At 45.3% G+C, this 26,423-nt stretch overlaps 1 protein-coding gene across 1 annotated transcript in view; it reads left to right on the top strand.

Annotated features, from left to right (window-relative positions):
- Window positions 1-26,423, top strand: part of CCDC138 (coiled-coil domain containing 138) — a 79,087-nt gene that overhangs the window by 30,335 nt on the left and 22,329 nt on the right. The window contains exons 6-9 of the mRNA XM_082244725.1: window positions 12,604-12,723; window positions 16,000-16,077; window positions 21,566-21,673; window positions 23,091-23,231. Of these exons, the coding sequence (XP_082100851.1) occupies window positions 12,604-12,723; window positions 16,000-16,077; window positions 21,566-21,673; window positions 23,091-23,231 (447 nt within the window). The remainder of the gene's footprint in view (window positions 1-12,603; window positions 12,724-15,999; window positions 16,078-21,565; window positions 21,674-23,090; window positions 23,232-26,423) is intronic.

Below are 26,423 nucleotides of genomic sequence, written 5' to 3'. Positions count from 1 at the left end.
CCCAAAGGAAGGCGCGCCCACGTCTGGGTCTTGGATTTCAACAATGCAAAGAGGGGTTGTAAGTTATCGCGTATGTAATCGCCCGGGGAGTTGGTCACCAGGATCCCCAGATATTTAATACGGGGCACCACCTGAAGTGGAAAGAGCGGGTCAATGGGGAAAGAGGATATATCGTCGATAGGCAAGATTTGAGATTTGTCCCAGTTAATTTTTAAACCAGAGTAACGACCAAATTGCTCAATAAAGGTGAGAGCGACGGAGAGGGAGGCGCCCGGGTCGGCCAGGTATAGCAGTGTACCATCGGCATACATACCAATTTTTTCCTCCAGGGCGCCCACTCTAAGTCCATGTATGTCAGGGTGTGACCGTATCGCGATCGCCAGCGGCTCGGCCACCAACGCGTAGAGAAGGGGAGAGAGGGGGCAACCCTGCCGGGTACCCCTGGTGAGGGGGAATCCAGCCGACGTACACCCGTTGGCCCGAAACCTTAGCCATCGGAGCCTGATATAGAACACGAACCCAACGGATGAAGTTTGGGCCAAAGCCATATCCCTCCAGGCACCGCCACAGGAAGCCCCATTCAACCGAATCGAAGGCCTTTGTCGTGTCCAAGGACACCACGACTCTGGAGCCAGCATTATCATGAGTGGCCTGAAGGTTCATGAACAGGCGCCTCAGGTTGAAGGAGGTGTTCCTGCCCGGCATAAAACCCGACTGGTCTGCATGGACTAAAGACAAAATAACTTTAAGTCTGATCGAAAGGACCTTGGCCAGTATCTTGACGTCTACCTGAAGTAGAGAGATCGGGCGGTAGGAGGCAGGCTGGTGGGGGTCTTTACCCGGCTTGGGGATAAGCACAATTAACGCTTCCCGTAGGGAAGGAGGCAGTGTGGAAGTTTCAAAGGCATGTTCAAACATAGTCAGTAAGTGTGGCACCAGTACATCGGAGTAAGTGGAGTAAAACTCTATAGGCAGGCCATCCATACCCGGTGCCTTGGACCTAGGGAACCTGGCCATAGCCTCTAGGATCTCATCCTGTGTCAGCGGGGCCTCCAAGAGAGTCAGCTGGTCAGCCGTCAGTTGGGGGAGAACGTCTGGGGACAAGAACGGTAGGATTGGTGAGTCATCAACCGGGGCAGTGGAGGTGTACAGGTCTCGGAAGAAGTCCCGGAAGCAGCTTGCCACCCTCCCAGGGTCAGAAATGGGGGGACCATGGGGGGAGTGTAGGGTGATTACCACTGGAGGTCTGTCATTACTATGAACCAGATATGCTAAAAGTTTGCCCGCGCGTTCGCCATGCTCATATAACTTTTGTTTCTGGAAAAAAGGGACCTGCGAGCCTTCTCAAAATCCAGTTGTTCCACTACTCTAGTCAAAAGTTTTAATTGATCCGCTCCAGCCGGAGTCGGGTCAGCCGCAAACGCCGCCTCCGCGACTGTCAGGGCCCCGGTGGCTTCAGCGTAAGCCCGGGCAGAGTCCGATTCAATGGCATTGATAGTGGTCGTCAGGGTCGACCGAGCATGTAGCTTGAAGGTCTCCCAGACCACCAAGGGTGAGGCCGAACCACCATTTTCAGCAAAAAATTGTTGCCACACGGCGGCCAGGTCAGTCCCCTCAGGGATGAGGGAGAGCCAAAACGGGTTCAGCCGCCACGCCGGCCGAACTCGTTCACACTGAATCTTAAGCGTGACCCAATAGGGGCTATGGTCGGAGAGACTACGGGCCGAAAAGCCTACGTCCAAAAGTCTGGGGAGCAAAAAGGGGTAAATAAAAATGAAATCTATACGGGACATAGAATTATGAGCTGCCGAGAAGCATGAGTATGCCCTGAGGGAGGGATACCTAACCCTCCAGGTATCTAGCAAATTAAATTCTGCCATAAGGCGGGCAAATCTGGTGGTCGTGGGTTGGGGCTGTGCAGGCCCGGAGGTGTGTAACCTGTCTAGACCGGGGTTCATGGTGTTGTTAAAATCCCCAAGCCAGATTGCTGGTGTACGGGGGTGCAACATCATGAAGTCCAGACCCTCTAGTAATATAGTGGCCGCAAAAGGTGGGGGTACATAGGCCAGCAGCAAATAGGGTTCACCATGTAGCAGTACGTCCAAAAACACATATCTTCCCAGTGGGTCTACTGAGGACCCCCGGAGCTCAAAATGCACTGATTTGGCGACCAAAATCGCCACTCCACGGGAGTGGGAAGTGAACAGGGATTGGAACGTCCAGCCTATCCACGGGCGCTTCAGCGCCCTTTGGAGAGCACCATCAAGATGGGTCTCGAGCAGAACTATAATATCGGCCCTGAGGCGTTTTAGGATGTCAAACACCGCCGACCGTTTAAGTTTATCTCTCATGCCCCGGACGTTCCAGGTAAGGAATTTAAGGTGCGCCATAGGATGGGGCTAATGGGACAGCTTGCAGGAGCTCCGGGGATTCCGTTCGACCCAATCCACCACCCGACAGTACCATATCTGGGAACCACATAGCAGCAGTAAGAGAGGTCAAAATTACACCCAGCTTTAAAGAAACATACAATACAGGTATTATAATGCGTTGCATAGTGCTCGAGAAAAAATGTAACATGACATACATCAACAATAAAGACAACTCACCCACCCTCCCCGCCCTGCACCTACCCCAACTGGTGCGGGCTTTCGAGAACCCAACCCAATCAATCACCTGGCGCGACCCAAAAAAGGGGCCCACCAACAGGAAAATAAAGAAAAGAAAAAAAAAAGAGGAGCAGCAAAATATTCCAGTAGAAGCAAGGGGCACAGTGGTGCACCGGTGTAGTGGAAATACCACCCCTGCCACCCGGTGCCGTGACAGAGGGGAGGTTGGGGAAAGCGCCTAACATAGGCGAACATGGAGAGCGAAACTTCGCTGGGTAGCAAGACATGCATATAGGACAAACAGTGAGAGATTCCAGATGCTCCACCGGCTTGTACGGATGGGAGTGTCCATGCCGGGTGTAGATGAACTAGGAGAACAACAAAAAATAGTACTTGCGTCCGGCTAGGTGAATCAAAGGGATAAAGGAGGGTCGTGGGCCTCCCAGCCCGTGAGCCAAGTCAGTTCCAAATAGTTCCAAACACCCTCCGACACGACCGCAGCTCCAGGCCAGGAGCCAGAGGGCCCGGGGGGATAAGCGAAGACAGTAATTCAGAGCAAGTGAAAGGGGAACAATGAAGGAGTCCAATAGATCCGGGGAGATTCTGCCATAAGAGAAGGGGGGAAGAGGCACGAGGCATGGTCAACCTCGAGCCTCAAGATGCTCCAGCCAGGAAATAGCAGCTTCTGGATCGTCAAAGAAGTGCACTCTATCGTCTCCCTCCACACGGAGACGGGCAGGAAACAGCATGGCGTACCTGATGTTCTTTATGCGGAGCCTACGTTTTGCTTCAATAAATGTTTTCCGTTTTTTCTGAACCTCCGCCGAAAAGTCAGGGAATATTGCCAGTCTTCCATTCCCAAAGGGGATATTGCCCTTCTCCCTGCTGAGACGGAGCACAGCATCCCTGTCCCGGAAATTCAGGAGTTTAGCTATGAAGGTGCGGGGGGAGCGCTCCCTGCGGCGGTGGTCTGCCAGACAGGCGGTGGGCCCTCTCCACCACAAAAGTAGGAGAGAAGGCTTCACGGCCATATGTGTCAATCAGGAGTTTTTCTAAAAAGTCTGACGGGTGAGCTCCTTCTGCCCCCTCAGGCAATCCTATAAGCCTGATATTACACCTCCGCAGCCTGTTTTCTATATCAGCTTGCTTGAGCAGGAGCTGGGTGACCTGTAGCTGGAGGCGATCAGAAGCATTTTGCAGGGGGGGGCAGGGAGTCCTCCACAGTGCTTATCCTCTGCTCCGCCTCAGTCACCCTCTCCCGCACCGCCTGGAGATCTTGGCGGACCAGGGAGATGTCAATCTTCACCTCCTCAATCCGTGAGGTCAAGGAAGCCTGGCACTGTGAAATAGCCTCAAGCACCTTTGCAGTGTCGGCTCCCGCCGCGCTCGCCTCCGCTCCCGCCTGGGCGCCATCTTGGGACTGGGAGTCCTTCTCTGTGCGGCGGTATTTGTCCAACTTGGCGGCCGTGTCCGCCGTTTTTTTGGGCGGCGACATGCTGCGGACGGTCCAGAGGGTGACCGGCGATATCGGGGAGGCAGAGAGGATCTCGGGGTGCAGGATATTTGTGATAAGGAGTATACGCCGGCGGAGCTGCTCTCACTCACGTCCTACTCCATGCCGCTCCAGGCCACGCCCCCACCAGTAATATCAAAGCTTTTAGCATATCACACCCCTAGGGGGTGGTCCCCTCAGTCAATACCTCCCTGCTTCCTGCATTCCCAACTCAGTTTCTAATGCCTAGCTTAGGAGTAGCAGGCTGATACTGTGCTGGGGCTTTCTGTCTCAGCCTTCTATCTTCTTTTTGATTTTTATTTTGAGTATTTTTCTCTTTCTTGTGCTTAGCTGTTCTTTTATTCAGCATTAGTTTAGTTTCTTCGGATGAAGAAGATCATGCGGTGCTGGGTCTCGGTCTGGCCACCCTGGATCCCAGGGTTCAGGGCCAGGAACTTCCCAGCCTGCCATTGAGCGTTCAGCTCAGGTTTCCCTGGCATATTGAACGACCCATCCCTGTTTGATGCAGGGATGCTGCCTGTGAGGTGGCTACCTCACTGGACGCCATTGCGGTTTCGCACCGCAGTTCCACTGCGTCCTGGCTGCGACACTCCCTGTCCTCAGTGCAGCGGTTTGGTCGCTGGAGCAGGCTCCCCACGCCATCCGGACTGGTAAGTGAAAAATCTATGTGGGGACCTGTCTGTTTTGGGTGTCAGTCTGGGACTGTGTGACCCTGCATGTCTGTGTGAAATGCTGAGCTCCCTGTCAGATTCCTGTGTGGAATAGCTGCTTTTCTGTGGGCTGCGGGGAGGGGGGGGGGTCTCCCGCGGGGGGTCTCCCGCTCTGCTGTGTGAAAGCATGGGGCAGTCTGGGCTTAGACATGCTGTGCGGCGGTCGCTACTGCGGCCCGCCATTTTTTTGCGGCAAAATATGGTGGCCGGTTCTGTGTGGTACGGCGCAGTGTTTTGGCGCCAAACGCCGCCTTTTTGGCGGCGATCGATCAGGCCACATGTCGGCACCATTTTCTCATTGCCTAAGGAATCCTCAGCCGAGCGGCCATGTTTGTGTAGCCTGCATAGGCTTATAGGGCGGTCAGTCATTGCATCACTTCCTTTTGCTCTGGGACAGCGATCGGTGGCAGCAGCCTGTGTGATCTCTCCAGGTTTTTACCTTTCCTTTTTCCTGTATTCCTTGCCCAGTGTCCTTATCCCATTGGGGGTCGGTGTATTCAGTAGTGTGCGGTGGGCTACGCTCGCTGCGGTCTTAAAGGGGCAGTACTCCTTTTTTCTACTATTGCTGGGGCATGGATTCTCAGGATTGCAAGTTTCCTCCCACCTTGGTGGGGGGCCAAGGGGCTGCTGCATCCCCCGAGGGGGCTGATCTGGCTGCTATTGTGGCGAACTTGGCTGCTCAGGTGCAGATGCTGGTGTCTGATCGATCCGCAAAACGGCCCAGAGTGTCTATTTCCTCTGATTCAGAGGGCGATGGGGATGCTATGGCTGGAGTACCCTTCTCGGGGTCTCGCTCATCTCTAGACCTTGGAGGGTCTGAGGGGGAGGCTGAGGTAGAAGGGATTGATAATTCTCCCCCTGGCTCGTCTGAAGAGCTTGCACTCATGGATGAGTTGGTTGCTTCTATCAAGCAAACACTGCATTTGGAGGATGAACCATGTCCTCCTGCTTTGATGTCCTCTTATGGGACGCAAAGGAAACGCAAAACGTCGCAGGTTTTTCCTTGCTCTGCGGAATTTCAGCGCGCTGTTGATGAGCAATGGCGCAATTTAAAGAAGCCTTTTGCTGTGCCAAGTAGTTTCAAGCTGCGTTATCCCTTTACACCCACCACTGATGAGCGTTGGTGTGTGCCGCCTCAGGTGGATCAAGCGGTAGCGGTTTTGAATAAATCCACTGCCATCCCTGCTGAGGATACCCCGGTGTTTTGGGACCCTACGGACAGGAGAATGGAATCTCTGGCCCGTCATGCTTATACGGTTGTTGGTTCTTTGCTAAACCTGTTTTTGCTTCCATTATGGCAGCCCAGGCTATTGCGGATTGGACGCAGGTGCTTAGGCGCATCCTGGTGGCTGACTCTGCCCCGCCGACAACGTTGGCTATGGTGGATCAAATTCATCAGGGTGTCATGTATTTGTGTGATGCGGACTTAGATTTAGTCCCTTTTGGCTGCGCGTCTCTCTAGTGTGGCGGTGTTGAACCGTCGCCTGATATGGCTGAAATGTTGGTCTGTTGACCAATCTTCTCGCAAGACTTTAGCTAATTTGCCCTACGCGGGATCTCGTCTTTTTGGCGAGTCTTTGGATACTCTGATAAAGGGAATTTCCGGGGGTAAGAGCACTCTCTTGCCCCAAACTCACAAGAATAAGTCTGTTCGTGGTAAGAAGAATGCCTCGTTTAGGCCCTCTCAGGGGTCCTTTCGTGCCTTTCAGTCGCACTATAAGGGCAAGCCCTTCAAGGGCCAAGGTTCCCAGAGGAAGCCGTGGGCAGGTAAGCAGAAGTCCGGCCAGTCCGGGTCCGCCGCCCATTCTAATACGGCCTGAAGGGGCGCCCTCACCCAGTTCTGGGGTGGGGGGACGTTTGCTCGGTTTTCTTCAAACCTGGCTGGACCGCATTCGGGACAGGTGGGTTCAGGAAATCGTTCGATCTGGATACAAGATCGAGTTTCTCTCTCGGCCGGCGAGCAGATTTTTTCCCTCAAATCTTCAGCTGTCTCTGGAGCGCTTGCGGGATCTGCACCTGGCGGTGCGGGACCTGCGGGCCCAGGGAGTGGTGGTTCCGGTGCCTCATCGGGACAGATTTCGGGGGTTCTATTCCAATCTGTTCACTGTGTCCAGAAAGGAGGGCAAGGTTCGTCCGATTCTGGACTTGAAAGCTCTGAACTGCTTTGTGCGGGTTCGCAAGTTCTGCATGGAATCCCTGCGATCAGTGGTGGCTGCCCTGAGTCCGGGGGAATTCATGGCCTCCATCGACTTGAAGGATGCGTATCTTCACATCCCCATTTTCGAGGGTCACCAGAGGTACCTTCGATTTGCCATTGCGGAGGATCATTACCAATTCGTGGCGTTACCCTTTGGTCTCGCTTCGGCTCCGCGGGTTTTCACCAAGGTGCTTGCGCCGGTCCTGGCTTTATTGAGAGCCCAGGGCGTTTCTGTCTTGGGGTATCTGGACGATATCCTGATTCGGTCTGCGACCAGTGAGGGCCTGGTGAACGACCTGTCCATCACGATGCAGACTCTGCAGGAGTTTGGTTGGACGATAAATTTTCCGAAGTCAACGCTGTGTCCGTCGGTTCGTCTTCCCTACCTGGGGATGATCCTGGACTCTTCGAGCGAAGGTCTTCCTGCCGGAAGACAAGCTCCGGACGCTTCAGGACGAAGTCAAGTCCCTCAGGGACAATCAGTGCTCGTCCCTCCGAACGTGTATGAGGTGTCTGGGATTGATGGTCTCGGCTTTCGAGGCGATTCCCTTCGCCCAGTTCCACACACGGGGTCTCCAGGCGGAGATTCTGGCGAAGTGGGACGGGCGTCCACAGTTCCTGGATCTGAGGATCTCATTGAGCCAACGCACCAGAAGGGATCTTCTGTGGTGGCTCCAGTCCCCGGCGGTGTCGGGGGGCAAGTCCTTTCGTCCCTTGTCGTGGACGGTGATCACCACGGATGCCAGCCTGTCGGGCTAGGGTGGTGTTCTGGGCATTCTGTCCGCCCAGGGAACTTGGTCGGAGGAGGAATCCTCCCTTCCGATCAACATTCTGGAATTGCGAGCGATAAATCTCTGCCTTCTGCGTTGGACGGGCAGGCTTCAGGGCCGTCCGGTTCGGGTGCAGACGGACAATGCCACAGCGGTGGCCTACATCAACCACCAAGGGGGCACCAGGAGTGCCCGCGCGGCTTGGGAAGTGGCCGCCATTCTGTCTTGGGCCGAGACACACGTCCCGGCGATAACGGCAGTTCACATTCCGGGGGTGGAGAACTGGCAGGCGGATTATCTGAGTCGCCAGACCTTGGACCAGGGGGAATGGTCCCTTCACCCGGATGTCTTCCAGATGTTGTGCGCGAAGTGGGGTTCACCAGATGTGGACCTGTTCGCGTCTCGTCTAAACAACGAGGTGGAAAGGTTCGTGGCAAGGACGCGCGATCCTCGGGCAGACGCATCAGGCGCGTTAGTGGCGCCCTGGCATCAGTATCGTCTGATGTATGCCTTTCCACCGATTCAGCTGCTATCCAGGTTCCTTCGCAGATTGGCCTCCGAACCGCACGCGGTGATTCTGGTGGAGCCAGACTGGCCTCGCCGGTCTTGGTACGCAGACCTCGTGAATCTGGCGGTCGACGCTCTGTGGCGCCTGCCACTTCGGGAAGATCTCCTGTCTCAAGGGCCGATATTCCATCTTGCTTTACAGTCACTGGCTTTAATGGCCTGGCTGTTGAAAACCAGGTCCTGAAGGATAGGGGTCTCTCCCCTGAGGTCATTCCCACTTTGATCAAGGCTAGAAAAGCCTCTTCGGGGAAGGTTTACTACCGTACTTGGAAGGCGTATTTTGCCTGGTGTGAGTCCAGGGGGTATTCCCCTCGCTCGTACTCGGTATCGAGAGTGTTGGCTTTCCTTCAAACGGGCGTGGACCAGCGTTTGGCGTTGGCCATGATTAAGGGTCAGATTTTTGCGCTGGCCGTTCTCTTTCAACGCCCTGTAGCGTCTAACTCTTTGGTTAGCACTTTTGTTCAAGGGGTGCGACACCTGGTCCCTCCTAGGAGGGAGCCTTTGCCTCCATGGGACTTGAACCTTGTTCTGTCCGTGTTGCAACATGCTCCCTTTGAAAAGATCAGGGAGATCTTGTTGTCTCTGTTGTCCAAGAAGGTTGCCTTTTTGGTGGCGATCACTTCGGCTCGCAGAGTGTCGGAGCTGGCAGCTCTGTCCTGCAGCTCTACCTATTTGGTGATTCACTTGAATAAGGTGGTCTTGCGACCCAACCCGTCTTTTCTTCCGAAGAGGATCTCGGAATTTCACCTCAATGAGGACATTGTCTTGCCTTCGCTTTGCGCGAAGCCTAAACATGCGAAGGAGGTGGCTTTGCATTCTTTGGATGTTGTTCGGGCGATCAGGGTTTACCTGGCATCGACTAAGCCCTTTCGCAAGTCGGATTCCCTATTCGTCCTTCCAGAGGGACCTCGGAAGGGCATGGCGGCGTCGGCTTCTACCATCGCCAAATGGATCAGACAGACCATTGAGCAGGCCTATGCTTTGAAGGGAAAGGTTCCTCCCTTACCTGTGAGGGCGCACTCTACCAGATCTCTGAGTACGTCTTGGGCCTGTCCTAATCGGGCTTCTGTGGCCCAGGTGTGTAAGGCGGCGACTTGGTCGTCCGTTCACACCTTCTCCAAATTCTGCAAGGTGGATGTTCAGGCATCGGCAGATGCTTCCTTTGGCCGTAAAGTTCTTAGTGCGGCAGTGCCTTAGGGTCCCTTGTTTGGGTCCTTGGCTGTTGGGATGTTTTTATCCCTAGGTTACTTGTTTTTCCTGGGTTGTTGCTCCTGTTGAGCGCGTTTTTTTTTTTTTCCTGTTGCCCAGTTGGTTTTCTTACTTTGGTAAGGTTCCTTTTTTTCTGATGTGGGTACTGCGTTGCTTTAGGCGCGGCTACGTTTTTCCCACCCCTCATGTCTACACTGCTCTGGGACGTCCCCATTAGTGATGATTATGAAGTGGCGGCGACTGTCGGAGGACGTAAGAGAAAACTGAATTTTTGTAAAATCTTACCTGTAAAATTCCTTTCTCTGAGTCCTCCGACAGTCGCCGCCCCCGCCCCTCTTTTGGGGTTTGTTCATGTACTCTACTGCTATGCTACTGAAACTGAGTTGGGAATGCAGGAAGCAGGGAGGTATTGACTGAGGGGACCACCCCCTAGGGGTGTGATATGCTAAAAGCTTTGATATTAACAAATTTTGTTGCCTAGCTACTCCTGCAGAGCAAAGGTCAATTACCCCATTAGTGATGATTATGAAGTGGCGGCGACTGTCGGAGGACTCAGAGAAAGGAATTTTACAGGTAAGATTTTACAAACAATACAAATCGTGCTAACAAAATAGTCCGAAATGTGACTGGTGAAACACCAATGTGCAATAAACGTCCATATTAAAAGTCCATAAATAAAGGTGCAAATGTGGTGACATAAACTTCAAACTCAGGAAGATGTGAACTGTGATTGGAAGGTGCAAGGTCCCACCACCAGCTTAGCCTCTTACCAAAAGTTGAATTTTAAGGGCATATACGGATGTGACCGCTCCAGGGGTCATGCAACCAGGTGGAGGGATTCCCAAAAAAAAACTCAGAAGGCACTCTACCACACTCGTGCTCCCTAGACTCTTACCGGACAAAAGCCAGACAAGAAGCTTGGAGTAATATTGATGAGTGATCCTGCCGGGAATTGCTGGGCTCTAGGATGGTTGCTGTAGTTGCTTGTGTCCAAGAGGAACCGACCCAAACAGAAACCTGATGGTAAGCGATCCTGCCAAAAAGTGCCACATTTGCACCTTTATTTATGGACTTTTAATATGGACGTTTATTGCACATTGGTGTTTCACCAGTCACATTTCGGACTATTTTGTTAGCACGATTTGTATTGTTTCTTTATTTATTCCATAATAGTATATTTTTTACACTATTGTTGTATTTCCATATACACATTTGGGTAGCGCACCTGATTTTTTACACATTCCACATCATTCACTCTAAGGTAGCGGCACACCCTAATCCGAATCAGCGCACTTTCCTATCTAACACCAAGATTTTACAAAAATTCCGTTTTCCTTCCCTTCCTGGCCCTTGTGGTGTGTAGTTTCTGGCCTTTATGTATTGTTTTTGTGTGTTCAGTGTTTTTGAATGTTTATGTGCTGTATTTTATTCCAGATTGTGATATCTATTGCAGCATGAAAACAGAGATTTGTTTTTTTTTTTTTTTTCTTACATGAAAACACCCAGCACATCTGTTGTGAAGCTATTTATCATAATAATGGTTTTATTTTTTGTTCTTTGATTAGGTGTTGTTATATGAAAGTCAGCTTATCAATGTTTTATGTTTTGCCCTGCTTGCTGATATCCTAAGAAAAATCTTGATAATGCCTGTGTTATCTATCAATTGTCTTAGTTCATTCAATAATTTTTCACATTTTTTCAAATTCAACTTTATTTAAACAAATAAAGAAGGAACATACAGTACAACATGTGTATAAACCAATTCAGGTCATATCAAGGGAGAACATGAAAGTACGTCACCATAAACATCCAACGCATGTGAACTTGAATAATCAGGAACCATACTCTTACTGTAAACTTCATGGATTGTCTGTCTTAATTTTTCTTTGAGCATGGCCTTGTTTCCATGGTGTGACCACCAGCTTTAGTAACAATTCCTAAATAAAGCACATCAAAAAGAGTTTGTGTACCATATGCCCCAAAATAAAAGGTATGTCTTTTTCCAGTGCAAAGATCTTGAAACACTTTCAGAAATAAATCAAGTTGCAAAGCGCCTCTAAATATTTCCACATTGGTATGTCTTGCAAAGAGCATGTGATCTATTAGCTGTTTATGTAGTGCAGTACATGGCATCCTGAGGACTGACAGTGGTGTGTTTGGACTTGAAAGTCGGCACACTGCCTTTTCCTGCCAAAGATATGAAGGTGATGCAAATTAGAGCTTGTGCTTGCTTTACAGAAATGGATAACTCGAAAACAGGAATTGCTAAAATCGTGCCTTGTATGCCCAGCCTGTAAGGAGGGATTGCATACATGATAGCCTTTTCAAGAATAGTAATATCCTATTTGTGCTTGCTTGATACTTTATGTACACATTTTACTGTGATTGATTTTAATTCTAGAATGCATTTTTCATGGAGCGACTCTTTTAAAGGGGTGTTCATCGTCATGGGTAATTTTTATAATATAACAGCGAATAACATAATATACGTTATTGCAGCGCATAAAATGATATACATTAAAGCAGTGTGTCCAGAATAAATGTGAAATCACTATTGTGTATATTCTGTGAAATTTCATTTCATCATTTATTTATTTTGTAAAGTGTTTCAAATTTTTATTTGATATATTTTTTTATCATACTTGTAAGTGCCGGTTCACACTAGGGCGACCTGTGAGACGACCAGGTCGCCTCCCATAGGGAAGCTGCGGACCCGTTCTAATAGGAGCGACACAAGTCGCTCCGACCTAGAAAAAGGGTCCGGATGCTTCTTTGGGGCGACCCGGAGGCGACCGCCATAGACTTCAATGTTATGAAGTCCGTGGCGGCCGCTCCGAGGTCGCGGTGCGAAGTAGCGTCGCTGCAATGTGAACCGGCGCTAAAACAAAAAAGTCTCTTATTTGATACACAACTGATCAAAAACAAGATCTGTAAAAAAAGAAGTGTGTAAAAAGTCAAGCTGAAATTCTTTGTTTAGCAAATATACAGTTAAAGCCATCTCTCACACTTGTTATTCTTTGCTTTATAGCAGCATGATGCAGAGGTAAAGCATCTGTCAGAAGCTCTTAAAGAGAAGATTAAAGAAAACAAAAGGCTAAAATCCTCTTTTGACACCTTGAAGGAAATGAACGACGCATTAAAAAAACAGGCAAGACACAGCCTCTGTTAATCATACTTATGATCCGATGAATAAACTCTGACCCACCAATCATTACATTACAGGTCAGAACAAGATAAGACAATCTGAAACCTTTCTGAGTATGGTTTACATACTGTGGACTAAAAACTGGTTCTCTTTATTAGTGTTTCATGCTCTGGTTATGCTGTGCTTTAGTTGTTGTCCTTGGTGTACATAGGACAACTGTGTAAATGCTTTATCCCTAGAAAAAAAATGTCCTTTCTTTGGGGATAACTACACAGTTTTGAAGGGCCATTTGTCTCCAATTATACCTGCTAAAAGTTTTCAAAAAAGACCTGTCTGTAGCCCATCCTTCTCACCATGTTATGGACTAGTAGTCTGAAATATGATAAAGCTTGATTCCCATTGTGAAATAGGAGCATCTTGATGTGCTGTCATGTAGTTGAGGGGACTGGGCACAGCCACAACGATATCCAAGCCCTGTCCAATTTATTGTGGAAGAGGTACAATTGTTAATTTAGGCATTCTAATGGCCCTTGATTTTAAACCACTTCTACTGTTTGGTACAAAGTTCAGAATTTTAAAGAGCTGCCATTGCTGGTCTACTTTTGAAAATGCTAGTTATCAGGCTGTCATGTTGTTGCATTTTTCGTTAATGCTTTCTGAGCAACTAAAATACCACAAATAGAGAGATTTTTCTTCAAAACAAAGCCATTAATGTCAGTCCTCATTGTTCTCTCCTGACCCATTAAGGCAAGGCTATAGACAGAGTGATTTTCTTGCATGAACAAAAATCGCTTGATTCCCACATCAACACAGTTAGTTTTGATGGGGGAATCCCTCCTGCACAGCTATTGTGTTCTCCCAGCAAGGAAGGGCAAGGGAAGCCGTCCCTGCCGGGAGAACACCGGGAGCCAGTGATTAATTGCATGTGAAATCCGAAAGGCTGGTTGTACCCAAGTTGACCATTCAATCAGCTTGGGTACATGCCCATACAAGATTCAAAGCAGTTATAGATGAACTACCTATATTTTTACAAAACTGTATTTATTTGTTGTTTTTTTTAATAGAATTGGGAAGGATTAAAAAAAACCTGTCATGTTTTAATTGCATTCTTTGTCTTCACAAATGATATTCACCCTCTCTTGGTGACCATGCTTGCTAAGACAGAAAACGATGGGAAACCCAAAATGTAAAAGTTTTACCCAAAACAAGGGCTGAAGGTAAATCATCTAGTGATCAGTGTCTAAAAGGGGGATTCACCTCACTTTTTAGAGATTTCCTCTTACTTTAAACCTGTTTTCACACAGGCCTCAGCTTGTAGAAGAGCAGTGTACATCAAGCTTTGAGAAAGCATTTGCAGAGCTCTCTGCAATCTTTGTTGAAGCTTTTAAAGTACCAATAAACTCTTGACGCTTGTTGATAGGCTTCAGCAGGCTTTAGGAGTTTAATGGTACTTTAAATCTTCAACAAAACTTTCTGAAAGCTCTGCAATTTCTTTGTCAACGCTCGCTGTTCACACTGCTCTAATACAAGCTGAAGCCCATGTGAAACAACCCTCTCTGTTGTGCAGTAAGTAAAGGGGAAACTTCCCAACAGGTTTTTAACCCCCTACTCTTTCCAAATCCAAAAAAGAAATAGTTGTAGCTGTACTTTCACTTTTTAACAATGGTGTTTGGGACATAGCAGTTTAAATAAAACTATGTTGTGCCAATCCTAGCTAGGTGTTACTAATGGTAAGTGATATTTTGAGACTGTGTTGGTGAATCAAAGTTGAACCTATTCTTGCTGTACTATAGCTAAAAGACGGCTACAGTGCAGGTTTTCAGTTATGGGAGGAGGCCCTCCCAGAACCCCACCTTACGTGTGCCCTCTGGGGCTTGCATCTGGCACGCTCTGTGACCGCTGTGTCCTTTTGGAAACAGCTGATCACTGATTGCAGTAAAGGTCCAATCACGGCAGTCCTTTACCATGTGATCATCTGTGTCCAATCACAGCTGATCACATGCAAACAGACTTGTCGGTTATCAGCAGTGCTTTCCTCACATGCGCTGTCTGTGTGAGAGGACAGCCAATACCCAGCAAGGCTGTCAATACTTATCAATTCAGCCCCATTAGTGCAGATCATCAGTGCCTCCTTATCAGTGCCCATCAGCACAGCGTCATCAGCACACACCAGTAAACAAGAGAAATTACTTATTTGCAAAATTTTATAACCAAAACAAAAAACGTGTGTTTTTTTTTTTTTTTTTTTTTTTTCCCCAAATTTTTTTAGTATTTTTCCATTTAGCAAAAAAAAGAAAAACCCAGTGGTGATTAAATGCCATTAAAGAGAAAGCTCTGTCTAAAAAAATTTATAAAAATTTCATATGGGTACAGTGTTGCATTACTGTGCAATTGTCATTCAAAGTACGAAAGTGCTAAACGCTGAAAAATTGGCCTGGGCAGAAAGGGGGTGAAAGTGCCCAGGATTGAAGTGGTTAAGATCGTGAAGTTTGTGGAGGTTTTTGTTTTTTTTCCCCCCCATTTTAAGGTTGTGCTGTAACAGATTTGTTTTTTATTTTTTTTCAAGGAGAGCTAAAGTATCTTTTAAATGAAAACACTCTGAAATTGCAAGTTAAAATTGGTGTGCTCTTTTGCATTATCCACATTTCATAATATCTATATGCGATCTTGCGCAATTTGTTCCACAGCAATAATGGGAGGTGGTGAATGAATGCTATCATTTGAGGGATGTGTTGTTGTCATTCCCTTACAAGAAGTTAATCTGTGTGGGGTTCTCTCCGCACCCTAATCCTCCCTCTTTCCTGTTCCTTTTCAGGTTTTTGTCACTTGTTTTACTAAATGCAGTCCTTTATCAAGTGAGAAGGGACGAAAATAGTATAGGACTAAGGGGAGTCACACTGTTCTGTTCAGTGATGTCTCTGGCTCCTATGCAAATGTAGGAATATAATGACATGCTAAGAGGGAGCTGAGAAAAACCTATGCCCTCTGAGCTGCTTGATCAGAAGAGCTGGGACCATGAGGTGACAGGGAATTCTGCACACACAGCAGCTGAATGACCCTCCCAGAAAAAGCCACAAGGCACAGTTTTGCATGTATGAATGCACGCACCATTTTAACTTTCAATTTCAGAGTGCAGAAAAAGCAGTCATTACATTTAAATTTCCATTATTAATGCTGCAATTTTTTAAAGTGCGTTTCCCCTTGGGGGGTTTCCCTCTGTTGCTTCCATCTGCAGAATAAAATCCTGCATTCTATAAAGTGTTCTCTGTGTCTTTGCAGCTGAATGAAGTAAGTGAGCAAAACAAGAAACTGGAAATTCAAGCTAGAAAAGTGCAGTCGCGCCTGGAAAATCTGCAAGTAAGTTTTATAATTGCTAATTATAGCGCTGACCCTTCCTGTGAAGAAACTACATATCCCACAATCCCTGGGTCTCTTAGTACTGGTTCAGTTAAGAGCTAAATAGCTACTTAGCGACCACCCGCAATGTACTTTGGATGAGCAGCCGAGTGGGCAAAGTGGCGTACGCTGCCTACTTCTGGGTTAAGGGCGCGTGCATAACCCCCCCCCCCCCCCCCCCAGCAACAGCCTGAGCACTTTGGCAAATCCTGGCCAATGGATCACGCCTGGAACCTGCTGATCGGCTGTGTACATTCACAGCCCAGAGCTTTGTGTTGACATTCAACATGGAGCTCTGTACACAGGGAATGGTCTGTGTTTCTCATCCCTGCTTTAAAAACATAGAGATCAGTTAGTAAACATAGCACACTTTACACACATTATACATAGTTGGGCACATATTTAACTCCTAGAATGTTAACCCTTCTCAGCCATTGTCATTAGTACAGTGACCATGTATAGTAGTATCACTGATCATTGTATTATTGCCACTGGTGATGTTCGTGTCAGATCGCAGTCCAGTTATAAATTTTGAGCTCCGCTATGAGTAGTAGAAAAATAAAAAAAAAATTCCAGAATATATACCATAGTTTGTCGGCACTATATGTTTCACGCAAATCAATCTTTTTACACTTATTGGGATTTTTTTATGGGATATGTTTTATAGCATAAAGCAAAAAATATTGGGTTTTTTTTTCTAAATTTTTGCCCTTTTTTTTCGTTTTAATTTACAAAAAAATAAAAAAAAACAGTGGTGATCAAATACCACCAAAAGAAACCTCTATTTGTCTAATAATACAACTTTCGTTTGGGTACAGTGTTGAATGACCACACAATTGTCAGTTAAAGTAGCGCAGTGCGGAATAGCAAAAAAATGGCCTGATCATGAAGTGGGTAAAATCTTCCAGAGCTCAATGGGAAAGTAATTAGATCTGACATACACAACCCAGCAGAGATCTCCGTGCTGGAAGAGATGTGTTTTTAATCACATTAAAACTCAGACATTTGTAATGGACTGGGTGCTGTGAGCCGGAGAACTTGCCTGTCCCTTGTAGTGAATAGGAACAAGCTAGGTGAATGAATACATGGATCTAGGGAATTCTGTCAGGCATGACCAGCTGCAGCCACAACACGTAAAAGCATCATTACATGGTAAGGCAAATGATACAGGGATTGTAACTACATTAATATCTAATTAAAATGACAAAAACATTTGAAAGTGTACAAAGCATTTAACGTATTAATCTTTAACAATTTAGCTTTAGACATTGAGTACGATAAAATAAACGCTATTTGTTAAATTCTTCCCCTAGCACTTGCAGTTTACAACTTTCAGAGCTGTTTACTCCGGCTTTCTCAGTGCTGCTTCCCTGAACATTGGTCAGTTAGTGTTAGTTTGGAGAAGAGAGAGAAGCAGAGGAGTGCATTCTTATCCCTAGGTTATGGGTATGTGTGTTTCTATTAATGCACACAAAGCATAGGGAGACACAACTCTAGTTTCTGCATCCAAGGGTGGCTCTATAGGATGCTGCAAGAGAAAGAAACCACCCTGAGGCACGAAAACTGGGGCAACAGTCATGGCACCGATTTAAACTAGAACATAGGGAGGGATTAATAGATAAAGAAGCTGTATACTCAGTAAGTGATAATTAGCTTCTGAAAGGGCTTTAGAAAAACTGACATCTTAAAGATGATTTCCAGGTATGGTATATTTTTACATAGTTATATTGGTCCAACTTTTATCCATGTAACTATGTACAGTTGTGCTCAAACATTTGTATACCCTGGCAGAAATCGTGAAATTTTGGCGTTGATGTTAAAAATATGACTGATCATGAGCAGTGACAGACTGAGCCCCCCACCCCTTCAACCTCTGCAGCAATCCTGGCAGCACTCATACGTCTTTTTGCCAAAGACAACCTCTGGATATGACGCGAAGCATGTGCACTCAACTTTTTTGGTTGACCATGGCTAGGCCTGTTCTGAGTGGAACCTGTCCTGTTACACTGCTGTATGGTCTTGGCCACCATGCTGCAGCTCGGTTTTTTCCAGATCCTCAGAGTTCTTTTCCATGAGGTGCCATGTTGAACTTTCAGTGACCGGTATGAGAGAGTGTGAGCGATAACACCAAATTTAACACCCCTGCTCCCCATTCACACCTGAAACCTTGTAACATTAATGAGTCACATGACATCGGGGAGGGAAATGGCTAATTTGGCCCAACATTTTCACTTTAGGGGTGTACTCACTTTTGTTGCCAGCGGTTTGGACAATAATGACTGTGTTGAGTTATTTTGAGGGGACAGCAAATTTACACTGTTATACAAGCTGTACACTCACTACTTTACATTGTAGCAAAGTGTCACTTCTTCAGTGTTGTCACATGAAAAGATATAATAAAATATTTACAAAAATGTGAGGGGTGTACTCCTGTGAGATTCTGTACATAGTTACATTAATCCAAGCTGGACCAATATAACTATGTAAGAATATACCATACCTGGAATTCGTCTTTACTATCACTTTACATCGAAGATGGTTTTTCGAATTTCTCTGTCAGAGAAGTTTTTTTAAATAGCATAAAATCTTACTTTAGTTACATTACCTAAAAGGAAGTATTGTTTGATTTTTCTGCTGAATTTAACTGCAGCAGCGTCCCTCTTAAAGGTATCTATGGTCAATATTATTTGCAGTATTTAAATCCTATTAGTTTCCAAATTGAATTTAAATTATCTGAAGGATCTTTCATTTTGTAAACTTAGTTTTAAAGAATCCCATACGTTTTTTTCCCTTGAATTATGTTCCAGTGAATCTGCACTGCTGTGTCACATAATTCACAGAGGCTGCTACATAAGCTGCAGAGGTGCTGAGAAGAGGCATTTTGGATTGCAGTCTGTAAAGAAATTGCTGCTTTCTGGCAGCAAGGTGGCATGTTATAGATAGTCTTTAGAAATCAAAAGTAAACCATAGAGAAGTTGCAAAGCATGCAAGGAATGCAGGAAGAGATGGAAAAAAAAATGGCCAGGAGACTGGCAGCACTCACACCATAAAGGAGATTTTTGAAATAAACTTCTTTTGGATTGCAATAACTGTTTGTATTGCTATTTTACATTGCTTATATTCTAAAATTCAAATGTATAATGTGACCATAGAACTTTTTTATTGCTAAATTCACACTGTTCTTTGTCTGTGTACCATGGTAACATACACGGGTAGGTGTGAATGAGCTCATATAGTTTGATATGTTAATAAAAATTTGTCATGTTTGGGTACCTTTTTTAAAAGTATCTTTTTTTTTCCATCGCTTTCACTTAACTCTTTCATTAAATTTGTCACTTATATAATTTCTCATATCTAAGGACATAAAAAGTACCTTCCTTATCCCCTTGGCGCCAGCTGTACACATATATTCAGCCCCTCAGTGGATGAGCCTTGACACCGAGCAGCGGAATCTATGCAGCCCTGTTTTTACAACTTAACCACGCTGAGAGTGTGTTCCCTGCACGTTCCCAGCAAGGTAGCTGGCGTGGATTGGTAATCTCTCCCGATGCATACTTTCAAATGGGAGCTTTTCGATAATATGACTGCTGTGATAGGCAATCACAGCGGTTACATGACCCCAATGCCCGCCTCCGCCTGCTGGCTTTTAGACCTCTTAAAGGGCTAGGAGGGGGTAATATTAGCTACTAATTTTGGAAAATATGTAGTGATTGTAAACCATTATTTTTAATTATTATTTATATATTTTTTTTTTTAAATAACAAATATACTTAACTGCTCGTGCAGTGGTTTTGCACAGAGCAGCCCTGATCCTCCTCCTCTTGAGTCCCCCACTGGCGCTCCATAGAATGCATTAAGATAAAAAACCCTTCTGCCTTTACAATCACTTTAAGGTAAAAAAAACCCTAAGCCTTTAGAGTTTTTTCATAAATTCATGTCTGATGGGCAAAGGAGGAAGTCAAATCTTTTTGACTGGACCAATTATCCCTTTTCTTACCTGGAACTGGTAATAGTTTTTATTTTTCCTACTATCCCATTCACACGTGCAAAAAAGGTGCTTTTGTGCTGTGCTTTGTGTTGCCCCCCAAACTGAAAGCCAAGTTTAAGACCTTGTTTACTTGAACTAGAAGTGTGGGATAGCAAAAAAACAAATGTACATACTTGCCTCTATGGCTGCAGTGTCAACCAGATGCTGCAGCTGTGTGCCCTTCTCGCTCTAAGACCGAGAACTGAGTGATAACATGACCACTGATCACTCAGTTCTCAGTCTTCGTTGAGCAGAGAGTATTAACTGTTTGTCACCGGCACCTTTCTCTGATCCTTTAGCGCTCACTAGAGTTCCAGGCTGTGGAGGGGGTGATAGCAGCTGGCTTAAGCTCTCAGTGGCTGATTGAGGGGCTGAGCCACCTGACAATCTGGGTGGATCCCAACCTTAGTCAGGATTCCTGCAGAGACTTAATTGGCTGTGTGATGTCAGCTCACAGGGGCTTCAGCCTGTTGTTGGCTAAATCTGGGTCACAGGAGTGCAGAAATTTAATGTACCCCTGTGAACCAGAATAGATGTATTGGCAAAAAAAAAGTTTTGGCCATACTTTTTAAATGCAAGTGCGTGCAAGGGCCATGTTTGCCCCCGTATGGATGCACAGATGTTCATGCATCCCCGTGCAGGAAATCCCATTTATGTCACTTGAGACGCAGCGACTGCTCGTTGTCCGCATTCGATGATCCACACCTGCGCCTACGTAGCTATTGAATCGGGAGCAATGCCTGTATTAGTTCAGCCACTGTGTCCCAATTGACCTAATGGGACTGTCGGCACAGAACACCTGTGCATCCCCATGTGGGCAAACATGGCCCACGCACAGGCGTACTTAGAAATGATATTCCATTTATATTTGTTGTTAAAGTCTTGATGCTAATTGACAATAACACATAGATTTTTAATGAGTAATTTTTATAAGTATACTATGATAGAAAAAAGTTGAAAGGATTGCTGCACATAAAATGTATTCCAACAAAAAGAAAAAACATACAAAAAAGTATCCCATAATTACTGTTTCGGGTTAGCATGATCAGGCCCTTCTTCAGATAGGAACACATTATATATATATATATATATATATATATATATATATATATATATATATATATATATATATATATATATATTATGGGAAAGACAGGCAATGACATCATCCCAAACCAACAAGTGACGACAACAAAAGAAACAGAAACAGGGACTTTCTAGGATTACACCATGGCCACTGTGGTTATATCCCCATCTTGGGAGATGATCATGTAGGTTTTATTTTTTTTTTTCTTCTTTCTCTCTAATTTACCATAAAAAATCTACATTTTAAAGCAATCTTTGTGATAGCATTGTTGTTAATCAGTGTATTTTACCTTGCCAGTTGAAACATGTTGCTAATGTAAGCTGTATGTTTTTCAGAAAAAGCAAGCGTTTCTTACAGTACAGAAATGCAAAGAGGTCTCTCAGGTCATACGGGAACCAAAATTTTATAAGACGGAAAAAGCTCCTGTTCCCCAAAAAGCTATGGTAAGTTGAAATTTTCTTATACGGGCTACAAGTTATATATTTTGTGTTTATAATTTGTAATGTGAGATTTTCTGTAGGTAGCTGTGAAATATGTTGGTGCTGTGTAAGTAAAGTTTTAATAATCTTATTAATGGTTGGAGGGTTAGGTTTTTTGTTACTATATAACACTGTAATGTGATGTATTATGCAGCATATTGTTATAGCTGTCATCCTCTCGCATGACTAATGGCCACTGCTTTTTGGGGTAGCCATTATTTGTTGGCATTTCCCGAAAAGAAGACTGCCTACAAGTGCCCACTAGATCTGTGCTAACTTTCAAAATGTTGAAGGTGGTCAAGCTTCAAATGTTTATAAAATGTTTCTCCCTTTTCTGCATTGGTAGCTTTATTTAGACGTCATTCACCCTTTTATTCTTACATATATTTTTTATAAAAGCAGGAGAAGGGATCTGGGATGTGTAAATAACATTTTATGCAGCGCAGATCACTTTTTCTTTCCTTTTAAAGCAGGTTCAACCACATTTTAGAATTTCTGATTGGATTACAGCTCTCAGAATCCTATTTTCTCTCAATGCAGTTAAACTTACTGCACCTAATTGCAGGTAAACTTAGTTTGTATGGGACCATTTAAAAAATATTACATGCATTTATGTGTGTTTAGAAATGTCCTCTATATGCATCTAAATGAGGTTTGACAATGTCAGTGTGAATGAGGCCTAATTTTGTTTTCTCTTCACATTACACCATAATTTTAAGAAGAATTCCTTCCTTTTAATATAATATTTTATAAGAACCAATCACAGTTATGCTTTTCCATCTTAAATTATAGGTACATGCTTATTTATGAAATTTTATTTTTCCTTTTATTTTATTTTTCATTTTTTACTCTGTCTGACTCCCTGGTTAGCTCAAATAAGGGAGTCCGAGGCTATTTGAACAATTGGTACCTTATAAAATGGAATGCATACATGTAGAAGCTGTCAAGTTTTGACATCAGTTTCCAGACTTCTGGTGATCTTAAACCCCTGACTTAGTTTGGATAAGGACAAGGTAGATGCAGCCTAATATGGGGCAAACCTTTCTTAGTTAGTCTGTGTAGTAATAAGTATTTAACAGGGGGTATTCTAAATCTTGCATAAGCCATATTGCAACTGGTTCTCTTTAAAGCTATTAGCAAACATTTTAGTTTTTTTTGTGACAGAGGTTTCAGTACTTTATGGTGTCTCATACCATGCACAGGCAGCTCCATCAGATCTTGGCAGCATTAAGCATCTTAATGCAAGGGAAGTCAAGCAAGGTCAAACTGTCTTTATTCTTTGTGTTAAAAAGCAGTGCATATTATCAGCATAAATTGTCTCAATTTATTTTTTTAATGTGCACAGTACACAAATGAAAATAACATGTTGGCCATTTTGCAGATTCCTACCAATATGCAAGTATACAAACTCTTAACCTTTCTTATGGACTGGATGTATGCATCGGAAGAAAGTAGAAGCGGAGACAAGCCATTATGCACAGACAAATTGCCCGTAAACTGTGTGCAGGAAAAGTGTGCCAAGGTAAGCTTATTACAACATTTTATGATGCTCTTCTAGAGCTGCAGGTTTCAACAAAGCACTGTTCCTTATCCTGCCAGAAATGTTCAGTTCACTGTGCTTGAGCACAAATGCACGTTAAATAAAGAACTATGGCCAAAACTCTTTTGGCCATATTTCTCCTATGGATGGATGGCTTTAGCCCGCTGTTGGCTAATTCTGGGTCACAGGAGTGCAGAAATAAAAGCACTCCTGTGACCCAGAATCATCCGAAAGTGGGCTAAAGCCCGCTGTCTATACAAACAGATTGCGGCCACCCTAATCTAAAGCCCACTGTCAGCTGATGTCACAGAGTCGATCCGAGATCTTCAGGAATCCCAACAATAATGTTGGAATCTGCCCAGATTTATGACTGGAAGCTGGTTTAGCTTCTCAGTGCATTGCTGAAAGCCTGAGCCAGCCGCTCGTGCTCCCTCCACAGTCTGGTGCTCCAGTGAGAGCTGGAGGGGCCGGAGCACCTAGCTCTTGACTGACAATCACCACTCTTGTGTTTAGAGCAGAATTAAGAACTGAATGTCCAGTGGTCTTTGATCATTCAGTTCACGGTGTAAAGGCGGTGAGGGACAGCTGCAGCATCGGATCAATGCTGCATCCAGCTAGGTGAGTATAATTGTTATTTTGATTTCCTGCACTTCTCTTTTAAGTTCTGTATTTGTCTTGTTGCACAGAGCGCTCAAAAGGTACAATACAAATTAGTTGCAGATGCATATTTAAATTAGAAATGGGCTTTGTGTGATATTATTACAGCAGATATTGTTAGGATATCAAAGCTGGACTAAAGTTAATTAGCTGGGATAGACATTATCTCAGATCACCTGCTTTTGAATGCAGAGATAAGCCTCTTGTTTTGTTCTTACAGTTTCCACAGCTTCCACAGGCAACTATGCATTGCATATACACATTTAATTTCTAGTTTTCATATACTCAAGCTGGCTGTACACTGATCGAAATTTGTCCCGTTCAGCAGGAAATGTCAGTGGCCGTCCCCGCTCTACAGAAGCTGATTGATCAACTTCTGTCAAAGGGACATGCTGGAAAATGTTTGTCACATTTGTCAATCAGCAGCTGCTGCTACTGATCAGTTTTCTGACAGCAGCAAGTCCTGTCCTGATGGGGATTCCTTCATCCACCCCGTTTTTTATCTTTTTTCATTCAGCACCCCCTTAACAGTGTACCACCAGCTTTATAATACACAGTCCAATACATCCTTTCTTAACCAGGGTTCTTCCTTCATCCAAAGATTGTTAGGGGTCCCTGAGCAATAAGCTGTTCCTGATCCTCAGATAAGTAACTACTGAAACCAGTGATCTTTTTAGATACAGTATCTGTAAGGGGGGGGCATCCGTCCCCCTGGCCATCAATGTAAGGAGAATTCTCTCCACTGACCATCGCACTCATTTACAGTGAGCTGTAGATATACCGTAGTAATTATTTGCTTCCTTGAGACCAGAAAGTTATTTTAAGGGTTCCTCCTGGTTAAAAATGTTGCAAAGTCATGTGGCAATATGTTTCTTTAAGCAAAATTGATGTTTTAATTTTAGAAGTTTCTTTGGGTTTGAACTGTTTCAACTATTCCCAGCTTTCCGATGGTCCTGTGTGTGTATAAGGGCCGGTTCACATTAGTGCGATCACAGAGATCGCATGTAATTCGGAGCGCACTGCTCCTAAATTACATGCGATCTCTGTGCGGTGCAAATTTCAGCCATACATTTTGTACGGCTGAATTCGCACCGCAATTGCACTAAACACGCACATGACCCTTTTTTTTTTATCCGCAGCAGAATCGGATCACATGGTGGTTATCTCAACTGGGGGGTGTCGTTAACTTTTAATTGACACCCCCTGCGTATCGCATATGGCAGTGTGAACTGCAAGTGGTGCGGATGCGATGCGGGAACATGCTGCATATTCGCAGCATTCCCGCATCGCAGAAGTGTGAACCCGGGACTAAGAGATGCTTTATTTCATGTTGTTGTGGCATGTGTTTTGTAACATTCCTTGAGAAGGACTGATTTGGATAACGCAGTTCTCCTTTTTTTTTTTTTTTTTTTGAGTTCTGAGGGAAAAAAAAACGTGATTTAAAGTACAATACCACTCCAAAATTTTTCTTTGTTGTGGTTAATATGGGGGTAAGGGTTGATCTTTTCTGGCTTTAAAGGGTTTGTAAAGGCTGAAGGTTGTGTGCAGCCCCCCCATCCCACAGTACGTACCTTATCCCCAACTCGATGCAGCGATGTACACAAGAGCAGCTGCTCTCCTGGGTCTCTTCCTCCCCATTGGCTGAGACAGCAGCAGGAGCCATTGGCTCCCACTACTCTGTCACAGCCAGTTAGCCGAAGAGAGAGATGGTGCGTGGCCGAGCTGCGCTCCGTGTGTGAATGGACACACAGAGCAGTGGTTCAGGAGCTCCCATAGCAAGCTGCTTGCTATGGAAGACTTTGACAGAAGTGAGGGGCCAACAACACTGTCGGCGGACCCTAGAGGAGGAGGAGCGGGGACTGCTCTGTGAAAAACCAGTGATCTACTTCCTCTTCTAGGATGACATTGTACTGTATTGAAAAGCAGCATTGTCCCCATAAGACAGGAAGTTTATTAGGACTACAGAACACCTCCCCCTCCCCTCATCACCACCTAGGGGAAGGTGTTCTGTAGATTATAGAGGTAACCTGGACAGAAGCTCTCTCGGCTTTCTTACCCCTCAGGCCCAGAGACAGCGCTCCTGCTGCTTTCAGTCACAGCCAGTGAGGAGGGAGCGGGGCAGAGCCGCACTCTGTGTGTCTATGGATACAAAGAGCAGCGGCTCGGGAGCAAGCCTGCTCGGATAAACCTATAGCAAGTTGCTTGCTGTGGGGGCATTCGGCAGGAGGGAGGGACCAGGAGCACCGGCGGGGGACCCCAGAAGAGAAGGATTGGGGCTGCTCTGTGCAAAACCATTGCAGAACGCAGATAAGTATAACCTGTTTTTGTTGTTAAAATAAAATAAATAAGGGTTTAAAATCACTTTAACTTCTGTCAGGAACCTAGAGGCCTGTTTTTTCCCTTATCATGGGCTTGGTTATGAAATGCTTGGCTAGGGAATGAAGTGGGAATAACTTTTTGGCATTTAGCCATTTTTGTAAAAAAAAAAAAAAAAAAAAAATTAGCATAGTATTTTTT

This window comes from Pelophylax lessonae, assembly GCF_965119305.1.
Source record: "Pelophylax lessonae genome assembly, chromosome: 2".
Lineage (NCBI taxonomy): Eukaryota > Metazoa > Chordata > Amphibia > Anura > Ranidae > Pelophylax > Pelophylax lessonae.
This window is presented reverse-complemented; position numbering and strand designations above follow the sequence as displayed.